The sequence below is a fragment of the Geospiza fortis genome, unplaced genomic scaffold (assembly GCF_000277835.1).
Source record: "Geospiza fortis unplaced genomic scaffold, GeoFor_1.0 scaffold392, whole genome shotgun sequence".
NCBI lineage: Eukaryota > Metazoa > Chordata > Aves > Passeriformes > Thraupidae > Geospiza > Geospiza fortis.
The window spans coordinates 564,730-579,330 of NW_005054541.1; the positions used below are offsets into that span (position 1 = coordinate 564,730).

The following is a 14,601-nucleotide window of genomic DNA, read 5'->3' on the forward strand; positions in this document are numbered from 1 at the left end:
TGAGCCCACGGAGCTGGCGGGGGGATGGGGAGCGGGACCACCTGCGTGGGGCGGGGGAACCACGGGCACGAACAGCTCTGGGGGAATTGGATCGGCCCGGTGTGGGTGGGAAGGGAGACCCAGGAGTGGGACCTTGTACCTGGGATGGGGAGGAGAGGGGTGGCACACAGGTGGGACCACCTGTTGGAGGGGACACACAGGCACGGCCAGCTCTGGGAGCGGGGACGGATGTGGGGTCACCCATTTGGGGGGGTGGATGGGACCATCGCCTTGAGGAGACTTGGATGGGATCACCTGCCTGGGACGGGGCACAGGGGGCACGACCACTCCGGGGTGGGTGGGGACCACCTGCCCAGGGCGTCTGGGGTCATGTATGAGGAATGATGGAGCGCTCTGGGAAAGGGGGGTGACAGGAATGATGGTGGGGAGAGGGGGATGACTGGAGTGAGGGGATGGTGGGTGCTGCTGGCGCCCCCATTCTGACAGCTCCTCTCCCCCAGGAGAGAGGTGGCAACAACTCCTTCACCCATGAAGCCCTCACGCTTAAGTACAAACTGGACAACCAGTTTGAGCTGGTGTTTGTGGTAAGTGACCCCCTCCAGGCACCCCTGTGGTGGCAGGAGGGTCCCTCCAGCCCCCCACACGCCCCCAAACCCGAAGGAAGGGGATTTCCCCAGAAAAGAGGGGAACAGTTCCCGCTGTGCTGAGGTTTGAGCAAGCAGCTGTTTGCACTGCCTAGGGCTGGACCTCAGCTCCCAGACTGGTTTGGCTCCTCTGTCTCTGGGATTTTGGGGGGTGAGGGGCTGTGATGAGCAATTGAGGGGGATGTTGAGCAGTGACCCCAGTGTAGCCAGGCTCCTCCCAGAGGGGGAACATGGGTGTCTGTCAGCTGAATGCCACTGCAGTAGCAGCTTATTTTAATCATCTGCAACAGGATTAAAACTAATCAAACCTCAAATAGAAGCTGCAGCCTTGTAAAACTTCACTTTGGCCAGAGCTATTGAAAAAAAGCCAGAAGTGTATTGTTCCCTTCACTTTATGGAGCATTTAAGACTCTCTTTTTTAGTCTCCTGGCACCTTATCTCCATAAATCCACACTACCTTTCCTGTTGACCCACAGATAAGCTAAAGGTTTTCTCCCCTTGCCCTACGTGTCCCAGTTGCCATGAGACAGACTCTGTGTGTTAGAATCACCTGTTGAAGTGAAGCTCTGGGCTGTTTTTCACCTTTTTGGGGCATTTTAAAAGCCTGGGAAGGTGGGGCAGAAAGTGCAGGCTGAAGCTTGCCTAAGTTCAAGAACTCTGAATTAAACAGAGAGGTTTTTGCTTGCTTGCTGCTGTTGAGTGAACTGGAAGTGCAGTGTCTGTTGGCCATGCTCCTTGGCAGGTGGGCTTCCAGAAGATCCTGACTCTAACCTACGTGGACAAGTTGATAGACGACGTCCACAAGGAGTTCAGGGACAAGTACCGCAACGAGTTCCAGCAGAAAGGAGCCCTGGGCCTCCTAAATGGCACCTTTGATTTTAAAGATGACTTCATGCGCCTCCTCCGGTACAGAGCTTGGGTTTTGTCTTAAATTTCTGTTTTGAGCAGAGATGGGAGCGGGGGAAGAGCTGAAATCCAGGCTAATGGGTCACCTCCCTGCAGGGATGCAGAGGAGAGCAGCAAAGTCCGAGCTCCCACGGTAATGAAGACGTTTGAGCAGTCTCTGAAATCCCAGAAGACTGTCAAGTGTATGATTGAAACCCGAGGGGAGAAACCAAAGGAGAAGGTCAAGAACAAGAAGAACAAAGGTTCCAAAAAGGATGGTGAGTTGATGGGGAAGATAAATGAGAGGGAAATAAATATCCATAGCAATGTGTTGCAGGCTGTGCTTTCCCAATCTATTTGGAGCTGTACTGAGCTTGTGTTGGGGCTCTTCCTGTCAGGAACTGAAGCTGTGGCAGCACCCACTAAAGCATCTGCGGGTGACAAGCAGCTCTCAGCAGCAGGGGAAAAGGAGGAACTGACCAAGGATGAAATCCTGCAGAAGAACCGGGAGGAATTCTTCAGGAGACACATGAAAGCTGGGGAGAAGTCCAGGTGGGTGATGAGGGCATGGTCAGTCTGTCTATGCTTTGAACTAGGCCATGGCTGAATCTCTTCTCCTTTTGGTGACCCCTGGAAACAGACCTGACTTTCCTGGACCTTATTTCCCTGATTTCCCTCCTTGCTGAAAAAATTGAGAGAAGACACCCGGGTGTCCTGGAGGGGTAATAGAACTTGATTTTCTTTGCTGGGAGATGCAGAAACCCTGAGAGAGGTGCAGACCTGTCTTTAGTGAGCAGACAGCAGTAGAGCATTATACCTGGCTTGAGAGGAAGTGGTGCCATATGGGGTTAAAGTTCAGATAAATAAACCCTGGAGATCAAATTGGTCAATTTCTGCCTTTTTGGGTAATCCAGGCTTTTATTTTTCACGTCTCCTAAGGAGGTGATGGCTGCTGCTTCCCTGCACTGAACACAGTGTGTTTCTGGTCTTTGTTCCACCAGATCTCCGAAGCCCGACGCACAGAAGGAGAAGGGGAAGAAGCCCCGGGTGTGGGATCTGGGGAACTCTAATGCCAAAGTACTTGATTACAGTAATTCGGCTACCAACGGCAGCACGGAGGCTTGTCCTGTGGAGGAGTTTGACCCTGACATGGTAAGGAAAAGTCAGGCTCTGTTTGCTCTTGTGCATTCTCTGGGATCAGCTGGGCATTATGAACCCAGCCCAGTCTCTGTGCCTGGATGAGGAGGGATCATGAAGAAACATGAAACAAGGATTGTGGCACTCAGGTCATAAAGCTGCTCGTTCTCTTCGCAGGCCCTGGGGGACAAAAATCGGGAGCCTGGCCGCCTCTATGACCTGGAATATGAGAGTGATGATGAAGCTGAAGAAGAGAAAGTTGTCCAGAACCCTTCAAAATCCAGGTAGAGGCTCCCACAGCCCTTGCTTGCCACATGGTTCTTGATTTCTCTTCCGTAACTCCTGTTCCAGTCTAACCAGTAACGCAGGAAGCACAAACTGGTGTGTTTGTCCTCTCAGGGCAAGCTCTTCTGCATCTGACCTTTGCAGATGATAATTTTCAAACCTCAATGTAACTCTTCTGCTTCTCCACAGTGTGAAGAAGGGTGGCCTGGGGGGCATGTTTGGCATGCTGAAGGGCCTGGTGGGTTCCAAGAGCTTGACCAGAGGGGACATGGACCCTGTGCTGGAGAAGATGAAGGATCACTTGATTGGTACGTCTGGATCCCTCGTGTGAGGGATTAGTGGCAGTTGCCTGTGCTCTGTTGGGTGGGCCCTGGTGTGGGTAGTGCCCGTGGTTTGGGATATTCTTGCCCACAGGAGCTGTGGTGGGCTCCTCCTGTCTGACCCCTGAGAAGACCTTGAGAGTGTAGCAAAAGGGAGGCAGCAGTCAGGTCTGGTGGGAATCCTGCACACTGACTCCATCCTTCCCTTGATACCAATGTGGTACGTAGATAACCTTCTCAGCAGCACTGACTCCCTGTTCTGTCTTTCTCAAGCTAAAAATGTGGCAGCTGAGATTGCAGTGCAGCTCTGTGAATCAGTGGCCAAGAAACTGGAAGGGAAGGTGATGGGGACGTTCACCAGTAAGTGTCTGTGTGGCATCCAGTGTGTGGTTTGGAGCTCAGGAGTGTTCCCCATGTGTGACACGTCCTCTTTGCACCCCCTTTTCGCAGCGGTAACCTCGACGGTGAAGCAGGCGCTGCAGGAGGCCCTGGTGCAGATCCTGCAGCCCCAGCGCCGTGTGGACGTCCTCCGCGATGTCATGGATGCCCAGCGCCATCGCCGGCCCTACGTCATAACCTTCTGTGGTGTCAATGGTGTCGGGAAGTCCACCAACCTGGCCAAGGTAGGACAGGGCCCTGGATCACAGGACTGAGGTGATGGGGTCAGGCTATGTAGCTACTGTTCTGATCTGCTGCCTCCTGCAGATCTCGTTCTGGCTCATCGAGAACGGCTTCAGCGTCCTGATTGCCGCGTGTGACACGTTCCGCGCGGGAGCGGTGGAGCAGCTGCGCACCCACACGCGCCGCCTCAACGCGCTGCACCCTCCGGAGAGCCACGGCGGGCGCACCATGGTGCAGCTCTATGAGAAGGGATACGGCAAGGACGCGGCGGGCATCGCCATGGAGGCCATCTCCTATGGTATGTGTGGAGCCGGGGGCGGGGGGTGCTGTCCTGGGGCAGTGCCGTCCTTCACGCTGCCTCCCTGCCGCCCCAGCTCGCAACCAGGGCTTTGACGTGGTGCTGGTGGACACGGCGGGACGCATGCAGGACAACGCACCACTGATGACTGCGCTGGCCAAACTCATCGCTGTCAATGCTCCCGACCTGGTCCTGTTTGTTGGGGAAGCACTGGTGGGAAATGAGGCTGTAGATCAGCTGGTGAGTGTGGAGGCTTTGTTCTTGAGAGACAAAGAGGGAAAAGAACCTGTTTCTGTAGGTTTTACCAGAGAATTGGATGGTGCCAGCACCACAAACACATTTCTTGGGTCTTTTTTCTCCCTCAGGTCAAGTTCAACAAGGCCCTGGCTGATCACTCCATGGCCCAGGCACCGCGGCTCATCGATGGGATCGTCCTCACCAAGTTCGATACCATCGATGACAAGGTAAGGAGGCTGCTGAGGTGACTCTGCACAGAGTCCTGACAGTGACTGGAGGGGAGAGATGGGAACTGTCAAACACAGGGCACTCCTGCACGTTCTCCTTGTGTTTAAGCCATTGAACCCAAATTTAGAAATCTGGTTTCCACTCATGGGGGATGAATGAATGACGAGTGGATTTCACGGTGCTGCTTGTCCCCGGCAGGTGGGTGCTGCCATCTCCATGACCTACATCACGAGCAAGCCCATCGTTTTCGTTGGTACCGGACAAACCTACTGTGATCTGCGAAGCCTTAACGCCAAGGCCGTGGTCGCAGCGCTCATGAAGGCCTAAACACCAAATCGCTGTGTGCAGATGTCCCAGAAGAACCTGCTTTACCCTGTCACCAACTAGTCTTTCCCGTGTAGTGCAGAACAGAATGGAGGAATGGCAGCATGAGGAGTACTTTTTTTGGATAAACCGCCTTTTATCCAGAAAAAGCCCTTCCCTGGGTTCCTCCATTCTGTGTCCAGTGACGCGGGCTCCCTTGCGGGGAGGCCGAATCCAGAGCTTTGTATTGTTCGTGCTGCACGGGGGGGTGGGCGGTGCCAGGATCTGCTGTGCTTTTTGGTGGGTTTGAAGGCTTTTTATTGAGCTGCTTTTGATTTTTAGACCAGCTTAGGGAGGAGGCAGGAGGGACTTGGGCTTAGGGGCAGCGTTAGATCTGGCTGTTAATGTTGCTGCTCATGGCAGCTCCACCGAAGCTGATAAACCAAAAAAAGTTGACGGCCTGTGCTGGGCTGGAGGGGACATGCTAAATTGCCTTAAAGTCCCCCATATCTGTCCTCACCCGGACTCTGAAGCAGGGTCCCCACACACCCTGTATTTGGGCAGGAGCTGGAGAGCTGCAGCAGCCAGGTCCAGAGGAGGAAGGCGGTGTGCCCTGCCTGGCTCCTGCCCGCTGGTCTTGGCGTTACTTGCTAGTAAAAAGGAAAAAAAAAAAACCAAACAACATTAATACTGGAAGAGAATGGTGGCTGCTTGCTGCTTTCCTGCACCCTTTCTCCCCGCTCCGAGTGCCTCTTGATCCCGGTCGGAAGTGCTACACTGAGTAATACAAACCTCTGACGATGTCTTGTAGCTCTGTATTGCAGATGTGCTATAGTGCAATAAATTGAATGCTGTCTGCTAAGAGACATAATTTATATAAAATAAACTTCATAATTTGTTCTCTGTGTATAAATAACTTGCCTCCAGCCAGGACCTGTTTCCTACTGGGTTTGGGGGAGAGGAACTCCCACCAGTGTGAGGTGTGAAAGGGCCTTTAAATGACACAGCAGCCAAAGTTCAGTGAGCAGGCCTTTAATACAACTTCAACATACAAAATACTGTACAGTAAAAAGACAGGACTAGAAAACTAGAGCTTCCAGTAAAAAAAAAAAAGCTCAAGTTTCATTTTTAAATTGAAATACAGAATATAAAAGCACTAGGTGTGAAGTTAGAGGAGGCTGCAGCTCCCTCGGGGATACCGCGCTCCGCAGGCACACGCAGCCCCAGTAAAACCACAATTACTGTGTTAGACCAGCTGTTCATCCGTGGTGGCTCTGTCCTGGCCTCGTCCCTGCCGGAAGGGTCCTGGCTCGGTGCTGAACAGCAGTGGGACAGTGCTGGGCTCCGGCCTCCCTGAGGGCTGCTGGCCTGGCCTGGGGCTGTCCCAGGAGCCCCTGCCACAGCTCAGGGCCTGGGCACGGCTCAGGCTCAGGGGCTGCATCCTGTGTGGAAGCAAAGGCTGAAAATCTGCCTGGGACTCCGGGGAGCAACACAGGGTGAAGCCTCTTGGCTCCAGAGAGCCTGCCTTACCTTCTACCTCAGCGTGGGCAGTGGCAGAGCCCTTCAGCTGCTGCCCCTCCTTGGGCACACCTGGGGCAGAGCAGAGACCAGTCTCAGGTGGAGAGCCAGCTGCCCATGTGCTGGTTTCATACAGGCTTTCCTGGCTGGGTTAACCCTCAGAAACCCTGCCAGCAGGGCTCTGGCCAGTGAACTCACTTCCCCCCATTTTTATGATTTATTAGCAATACCTCTTTTATAAAAGCATTGGCTCAGGCTGAACAACACGAGGGTCAGTGATGCTAAATGCCCCTTCACTAAAAAGGGAACAAACAGCTGCACATGAAAAACAAAGTTTGCAGGCGTGGGAGGCAGCACAGCTGTCTAAACTGTTAAAACATAACAGTGTTTTCAGAAAAGTAACCCACAGATCCAGCTACACTTAGACACACGTTTGCTTTTTAAAAAAAAAAGATTTCAGGAATCTCTAGATAGCATGGAGAACAGGGGCTACTACCCCTGTCTACTGTGCATGGTGCCAGCCAAGGGTCCCCCAGCCCAGCCCCTGGCCCTACCTGCTCGGCCCCGCATGGCAATCTCGCTTGTCAGCCGCTCAAAGTACTCAGGCAAGTCAGCGTAGTCGTCTCCGTAGGAAATCACTTTGATCCCTTTGTCCAGCATGTTCTCACGGAGCTTCTTGAACTCATCCACATCCCCCCTCCGCACCAGCATGAAGTGCTCCAAGTCTGACTTGTGCTTGACAGCCTCTAAAAACAGGGCCTGAAACGTGGTGTCATCAACTGTCCAACCACAGCCCAAGAAGAGGAAGGACTTATTTTCATACAGCTTCTGAATCTCTCGCTTTAAGAAAGGGAAAGATGTTGGTCAAGGTGAGCTTCATCCTCCCAAGAGACAGCACCTGCCCTATCCCTGGGGAGGATCTGCAGCAATGCCATCCTTCAGCAAGTGTGGGAGTGTGACTGTTTACAGGGGTCTTAGGATGAGGGAAGAGACGAGGATCTGACTTTATGTTTTAGAAGGCTTGATTTATTATTTTATGATATATATTATATTAAAACTATACTAAAAGAATAGAAAAAAAGGATTTCATCAGAAGGCTAGCTAAGAATAGAAAAAGAATGATAACAAAGGCTTGTGGCTCAGACAGAAAGTCTGAGCTAGCTGACTGTGATTGGCTATTAATTAGAAACAACTAACATGGGCCAATCAAAGATCTACCTGTTGCATTTCACAGCAGCAGATAATCATTGTTTATATTTTGTTCTTGAGGCTTCTCAGCTTCTCAGGAGGAAAAATCCTAAGGAAAGGATTTTTCATAAAAGATGTTTGTGACATGGGAGGTGTTCCAGCACCTCAGCAGGCCAGGAATTCACCCTCCTATTTCCCATACCTAATGAATTCTCCCCCACCCTCTGAGCTCAGTCTAAGCCCAGCTGAGCTGTGCCCGGTGGCAGCTGCAGCTGCCCAGGCTGGCCCAGCGTGGCTCACCATGACCTCGGTGTTGCGCAGCACGTTCTGGTAGCCGGCCGGGTGCAGGACGATGCCGCTGGGGTTGGTGTAGACGCCGTGGATGTGCAGGACGCTGAGCTTCCTCTTCTCCTGCGCCCACTCCAGCACCTGCACAGCACAAACCCGCAGCAACGTCCGTGAGTGCATCACGTTGGCTACCACAGCACTGCTAAATGCAACATTTTGGGGAAGCATTCCAAAGAGGCTGCTTCTTCCTCATCTTCTCTCCTCCATCAGCCTCCACACCATGGCCTGCAGCCACAGCCTGGGGTGCTCGTTTGGGTCAACACTTCAGCTGACTGGTGAATGTAATGAGCAGACTGAATCAAAATGCGAGATTGACCAGAAAAAGGGGAAAAAACGACAAATTCTCTGTCAGCATGTTTCTCAAACCTACCAAGTTTTATTTTGTGGCCCCTACTGGCTCTGAGGGAGTTACCAGCTGAGCTGACCTCCATTTCAGACAGCTGCTTCTGAGGCTCTCGGTTTACTCCTGCAGACCTCAGCTCGTTTAAGCTTGCAATAATTAGAATGCTTACTTGTAACACTGTAAGTACTTCCAGCCATGTAGATTAAGAGGTCACGCAGGAAACGTGAAGCACAGAAATGAGAATGAAAAGAGAGCAAGGACTGCACAGAACACAGACATTGAGGGTGTTTAACATGCAAACAGAAGGATGAGATGCTCCCCACCAGAAAAACCTATGATGGAGAGATGAGGTGAGCAGGTGCAGAGTTCAGGGTTTCACAGCCTGACTGGGGCAGGAGGAGGGATTTTTGCATAAAGAGAGTAGCTCTGAGAGTGCAGCAGGAGGAGCCATTCCAGCCATTGCAGGAAGAGGACATGGGGCAAGAAGGGAGCCTCAAAGGCTGTAGCCCTGAACGCCCATCACAAAAAGCACTGAGCAGCACCTTATAAAAATAAAAAGTTCAGCTTTGCATCTTGCATGGAGTTTCTCATATGGGTTAGAAACACCAACCCGAGCCTTATGTGGAAGCAAGGCCAAGCCAGAAGTTTCAAGGACAGGGATCAAAGGAATAGCAGGCTTAAGGACTCCTCCTGAGCACTGGATGGCAGCCAGCAAACCAGCGTTCCAGAAAGGAGCATTCCTCCTCATTCCTCTGCTTGCTGCCCTGGACAGTCAGAGCCTCTGCCTGGAGCTTGTCTGCCACCAGTTAAACCACTACAATCAGAACGATGCCCTCAGGCAACATGAGAGCACATTCTGCACCACCACAGTCCCTGACAAAAGAAATAATAATCCTTTACCTTCTTTTCATCAGTCAGGTCAAGAGACTCAAGGTGCTTCCCCTGGTGTGCTGCATACAGCTCCAGCAGGTTATCAAAGTTTGTGGTTAACACAAGGGCCCCATTTTCCATCAAGTGAAGCACAGACTGAAGCAGCTGCTTCCCAGAATCTTCCATTTTGGATTCCAGGTCATCAAACACCTCGTATAAACAGTCCTTGAAAAAGGTTGAGCGAACGTTGCTTGTGCGCTGAGAAGGGGAGAAGATTGAGATCAGAGCCAGCCCTGTAACACCTCACACCAAATGACCCCATGAAAAACTGTCCACGTTTCCCCAACACCCTGCACAGCTCTGGGTCCTTGTGGGGCAAACACAGAGCCTTGGCTGCACCAGGGTGAGTGCTCTCCTTCAGTGTAGTTGTAGGATCACAGAATCCCAGACTGGTTTAGGTTGGGAAAGGCCTTAAAGCCCACTCTGCCATCTCATCCCACTCTGTGCCATGGGCAGGGACACCTTTCACTATCCCAGGTTGCTCCAAACCCCTCCAGCCTGGCCTGGAACACTCTCAGGGATGGGGCAGACACAGCTCCTCTGGACAATCTCACCACCTTCACAAGGAAGAATTTCTTCCCAATATCCATCTAGCCCTGCCCTCTGGCTGTGTGAAGCCATTCCCCCTTGTCCTGTCACTCCAGGCCCTTGTCCACAGGCTTTCTCCATCTTTCTTGTCAGCTCCCTTCAGGTACTGCAAGGCCACAGTTAGGTCACCACTGAAGCCTTCTTCTCCAGGTTTAACAATCCCACTTCTCTCAGCCTTGCCTCATAGGAAGGTGCTCCATCCCTTTAATCATCTTGGTCCAAGTGAAATACCCAAAACCCACATCCACAGCAGGGTTATGTCTCAGGCACCTGGCACAGTAAGTGCACCTGTGGTTCCTTGTACACAGAGGAATTGTTGGGATGGGGCACCATTGCTGGAGAACCAATCTGGCTATTTCCAAAGGCCAAATCCTATGCTCAGGGCAGGTACAAGCACACTGACCGGAGACAGCTTCTGAATAAGGTCGTGGGCAACATGGACCAGGTTCTTGTCTTCATGAAGACACTTCTGGAACCGTTTGCTCTCCTCATCTTCCAGGAGATCAAAGTCAATAGCAGCATCCAGGAGGGCCTGAATCAGCCCCTTCCAGGACTTCAGTGCTGGGACCTGGGGAGCAACTGCAGCACTAATTCCTGTCCCAATCACCAAAACAAGTTCCCGAGGCTTCTTGGTTTTGAGACTTGGCAACAGCTTCCTGCAAAAGGAGAAAGGAGCACAGCTGGTACCACCATGAGGGGAAGGGTGTCTGGGGTAGTGGCACACGCAGACTGAGGGAGAGGGAGGTACCCTGTGCCTAAATTTTGAATCAAATATCCACTGGGGCTCTCTGATAAACAGAGCATGAGAGGAGCAGCTTGGTATCCTTAAAGGACAGCAGGCAGCTGCATGGATCAGCAGCACAAATGCTCCCAATACAAGGTCCGTAATTACAACATTTTGGGAATCAAATCTGTTACCAGGATGGTTACTGGGGAAGTCAATGATGCCCTGGGGTGCTTCTGCAGCAAAGCTAATCCACTAAAATCTGGAATAAGGCAAGTCTATTAATAAAAGTTACATGGAAGGCTGGAGGGCATGGGAAAGGGGTGGTGAGCACGAGAGAATGAGACATACACACGCTCTGTGTCCTGAGATAAAACATGTGCAGGTCAGAAATGCGACCTGGTTTAAACAAGGTGCAGAACAGGGGCCTTGAGACAACAGCTCCACTTATCCCAGCACAGACAAAAGCAAGGAAGGCTTCCTCCTAGCTCTGCCCTGGAGTGGCCCAGCCCCAGTTTGCTGAGGAACCCCCTCAGCTGACCAGCAATCCCTTCCCTGTGATGCCTGCAATGTCAACAAGATGCTCAAGGCCAATTTTTTAGAATATCCCAGATGATACAGAGTCACATGAAAGGGCTGCAGGGCTGTGTTCTCCTTATTCCTCCTCCCCTCCTTCCTATTTTCCTGACTTTACACCTGCACAGAGCTTTTAAATGTGACCTTTATCATTTATTAAGCAGATGTGTTGCTCCTTGCCTTGCCTTGCCTGGTGTCCAGCTGCTTTCTGCAGCGGGGACTTGCAGCAGCTTCCCAGGATTGGAGCAGCAGCCTGGGAAAGCAACTTGTATGGAAGAAATGGGCTTTATCAGCAAACACGTGATATTTAGCGAGCAGGGGAGAGGAAACCAACACCACACAGATGGAGCTGGGCCTTCCCTCAGCCCCTGCCTATGAAAACAGACTTGTTAACCCTTTCCTCGAAGAGGGTTTCACTGTTACTGCTGATAAACAAGGTTTAATTTTAGGACTGCAAGCCTTTTGTGAGGAATAAATTAGTATTCAGGCTAATGAGCTAGTATAAAAACACTATTGGAAATACAGGGACTGAAATCCAAAATAATAACAAATACCCAAGTCTTAATGTCCTGCATGCCTGCCCTGCTGATAAATGTACTTATTCCTACCTTGATATCCTGAGCAAGGAAAAAATTACCTCCCAACGTCTCTTCTGCACATTCAAGGGTCACAAATCAACCTCGAGACCACACAGTACTATCCTGCAGCCCTCCAGAACTTGCAAATAAATCAAGCTAGTGGGAGACAATCCCCCCAGCTGAATTATCTACTTGTTCACAAGAACTTTTGAGCCTGCAGCAGCCAGTCTCAGTCTCTGACAGACAGAATTATCCACCAGTCAGATTACACTCACAGAACCGTAAGACCACCTACTTCTAAGTACAGGGAGCCTCAGAGTGAATTATTTAGCCTTTACATGCAGCTCAACCATACTAATTTGAGTAATTCTGTCCTCCTGGAAACCATCATCCAACTCAAGCAAAGAAGCACAACCACCATGTCTGACCTGACACTGTGAGTGAACAGGACCATGGAGGCAGGACAGCAAAATACAGCTTTGAGAGCAACCCCATCCCCTGGCTGAGGGTTAAAACCCCCAAAAAAGTACATTCTGGGTGTGAAGGTGTTTGTTCCACAAACAGCAGGAAAGCCCAGGGCACGGCCAGAAGCCAGCACACAGCTCTTGGATCAGGAAACAAAACAGCCGCGGTCGCCAGGGGTCACAATCCTTAAAGAACAATGCGAGGCAAAGGAAAAGGCTCTTGTTAGAACAAATTCACTGGAGCATAAGGAAACTTACCTGGGCTTTTTTGCAGGTGGCATTCCATCTTCCAACAATGTTTCCTTGCCCAGGCTCACCGTAGAAGCCATCCAGTTTCTGTAGCAGACAAATTACCAAAGCGCAGTCACTGCACATGGACACCACCACGACAACGAGGTTTTACAGATCCAGCTTTGCACAGGTGGATAAATCTCAGGTTTGTTATCGTTCCAAGATCACCTCTGGGCTGAGAATTGCATGTTTTTGTCTCTGAACTTTGTCCCACAGTCTCATCCTCTTCCTTAACCTCTTTTACCATAAAATCCTTGGCTGTTTTTCCCAGGTGTGATTGCCTCAGCAAAACACACTTTGCCAGACCCTTTGCTCCACCTCAGCTGCTCGTTTTTCCCCGAGAGCCTGGATCTTGGAGCAGCACTCCCCCCTTCCCGACAAGGCCCGTCAGCAAACTTGCTGCTTGGGAAACAGTGGGAGGGAAGAGAAGACAAAGAGATTTTTGTTGGCTCCAAAAAGCCACGGAGAGCATTTCATTCCCTGGTGATGAGAGAAGGGTTTCCCAGCCCGCCATGAGTCTGCAAGCACTGGGAAATGACCTTAAAGCCCACGGGAAGGAAGTGTGGTTTGAGAACTCTTTCAACAGCCCGTCACATAAAACACAAAAGCTCTGCCAGCACGCAGTCCTCTCCCACTCTGCTTCTCCCAAATAAGTCTATGAAAAGGGAATGAAAAAGAACAGAACTGTGCACCCTCCTCTGCTTTTTCCTTGCCAATTGTAATGAAGAGACCATCAAAAACTCTGTCAGACAAGGGCTTTCGGCCAGAGGAAATGCTGAGGAAGGGCTGCTGACCCAAAATCACAGAGTTTTTGCAGGTTTTGCTATCTCAGAGAGATCTGAGGGTTTGTTCTAGAGATGACATGCTGTGATTGCTCCCTGGCAGCCCAGCAGGTGACAATGGCAGGTCTCTCCAGGTAAGACCTGCAGGTGTTGGCAAGGATCATGTGAGAAATCAGCCAGTATTCTAGGAAAGTACCACCTTTCAGTGCTGGATGATGAGAACAGGGCAAAGTGACACTGTCAGGTGCTCAGACACACTGTGTGTGGAGCCTTTACCCTCTGACCCCTTCAGAAAACTTCATACAATGGCATTATGGATTGGATTGGTTTGGGCTGGACAGGTCCTTAGAGCTCGTGTCGTTCCACCCCTCTGCCACGGGCAGGGACACTTTCCACCACCCTACCTTGCTCAATGATAAATCATTGTACCAACAGCAGAACACCTCAAAGAGCTCATTTTCACTACCTACCTCCTGAAACATTACTGAATATGTGCTGCTCATCACTCCAAATAATCACCTTTTTATCTTACTGGGCCTTACTGGAAGGCCCAGATTTTGTTTAAGTGTCAAAGGCCCTTAGCAAGTGAGAAATCTCCTGGTTTTCCCCCCTCTGTGCATGCCAGGCAGGGCTTCTCCATCACACACTCTTGTGAACATTGCACCCTGTATTTTTCCAAGCCACACTCAGCCCAGGAGCTCAGTGCTGCTCTGACAATGAACCTCTTCAGCCTCATAACCCCTGAACACCTGCAACCTGTCAGGTGAAATATTTTGGGGGGGTTACATCTCCAAAGACCAAAGCAGTGACTCTCGGGAAGACAGGAGGACCTGCTGGACACAGATCTGTCAGATTCACCTCAAATCCCTGCTGAGTGAATGCAGCCAAGCACAACCAGGATTAAGGGGAAAAAAGCCCCTCTATTTCCTTCCCAGGAGGGTCCCATCTCTCCTTTTGGATTAGCTGATTTTTCTAGAAGGACAGGCTGCTTCCACAAAGCCAGCCAGATTTTATTTAGTGGTGCAAAGATGCTTTAGATAAGGCAGGGACTAACAAGAGATAACTGGAGTGTTTCAGAGGGAAATGTGAGCTGCTGCTGGTGCCAGGTCTGCCTCAGCCCCTGTGCAGAAGCAGAGCCACAGCCGAAGGTAAATCCTTCCTTGCTCTCTAAATTGGATATAATTTAAGCTTATAATTATCTTTGCATTGTGAATCATCAGCTGAGCCTCGAATATCAAGGTTGTTTGTAAACTCCCACCTAGAGCTCCCCTGTTTGCTTCCACCTGTCTCAGCACTGCTCCCATCTCGCTCAC

At 51.0% G+C, this 14,601-nt stretch overlaps 2 protein-coding genes across 3 annotated transcripts in view; one reads left to right on the forward strand and one right to left on the reverse strand.

Moving 5' to 3' along the window:
- Positions 1 to 5,871, forward strand: part of SRPRA (SRP receptor subunit alpha) — a gene marked incomplete at its 5' end in the record, with an annotated part of 6,096 nt that extends 225 nt beyond the window's left edge. Inside the window, 13 exons of the mRNA XM_014310495.2 lie at positions 501 to 584; positions 1,387 to 1,550; positions 1,647 to 1,807; positions 1,928 to 2,081; positions 2,531 to 2,681; positions 2,844 to 2,950; positions 3,141 to 3,259; positions 3,545 to 3,631; positions 3,722 to 3,894; positions 3,977 to 4,190; positions 4,267 to 4,430; positions 4,556 to 4,654; positions 4,854 to 5,871. Coding sequence (XP_014165970.2) covers positions 501 to 584; positions 1,387 to 1,550; positions 1,647 to 1,807; positions 1,928 to 2,081; positions 2,531 to 2,681; positions 2,844 to 2,950; positions 3,141 to 3,259; positions 3,545 to 3,631; positions 3,722 to 3,894; positions 3,977 to 4,190; positions 4,267 to 4,430; positions 4,556 to 4,654; positions 4,854 to 4,982 — 1,806 coding nt within the window. The remainder of the gene's footprint in view (positions 1 to 500; positions 585 to 1,386; positions 1,551 to 1,646; positions 1,808 to 1,927; positions 2,082 to 2,530; positions 2,682 to 2,843; positions 2,951 to 3,140; positions 3,260 to 3,544; positions 3,632 to 3,721; positions 3,895 to 3,976; positions 4,191 to 4,266; positions 4,431 to 4,555; positions 4,655 to 4,853) is intronic.
- A 103-nt stretch (positions 5,872 to 5,974) lies between these two features.
- FAM118B (family with sequence similarity 118 member B) overlaps positions 5,975 to 14,601 on the reverse strand; it is a 10,493-nt gene continuing 1,866 nt past the window's right edge. The window contains exons 2-8 of one of the 2 annotated variants that reach the window (XM_031063912.1): positions 12,474 to 12,551; positions 10,277 to 10,529; positions 9,256 to 9,483; positions 7,965 to 8,093; positions 7,031 to 7,235; positions 6,489 to 6,548; positions 5,975 to 6,400 (exon numbers count right to left, since the gene is read on the reverse strand). In XM_031063912.1, the coding sequence (XP_030919772.1) occupies positions 6,387 to 6,400; positions 6,489 to 6,548; positions 7,031 to 7,235; positions 7,965 to 8,093; positions 9,256 to 9,483; positions 10,277 to 10,529; positions 12,474 to 12,544 (960 nt within the window). In that variant the 5' untranslated portion in view covers positions 12,545 to 12,551 and the 3' untranslated portion in view covers positions 5,975 to 6,386. Of the gene's footprint in view, positions 6,401 to 6,488; positions 6,549 to 7,030; positions 7,317 to 7,964; positions 8,094 to 9,255; positions 9,484 to 10,276; positions 10,530 to 12,473; positions 12,552 to 14,601 lie in introns of both variants that reach the window. The other variant, XM_005429324.2, reaches the window with a different exon arrangement.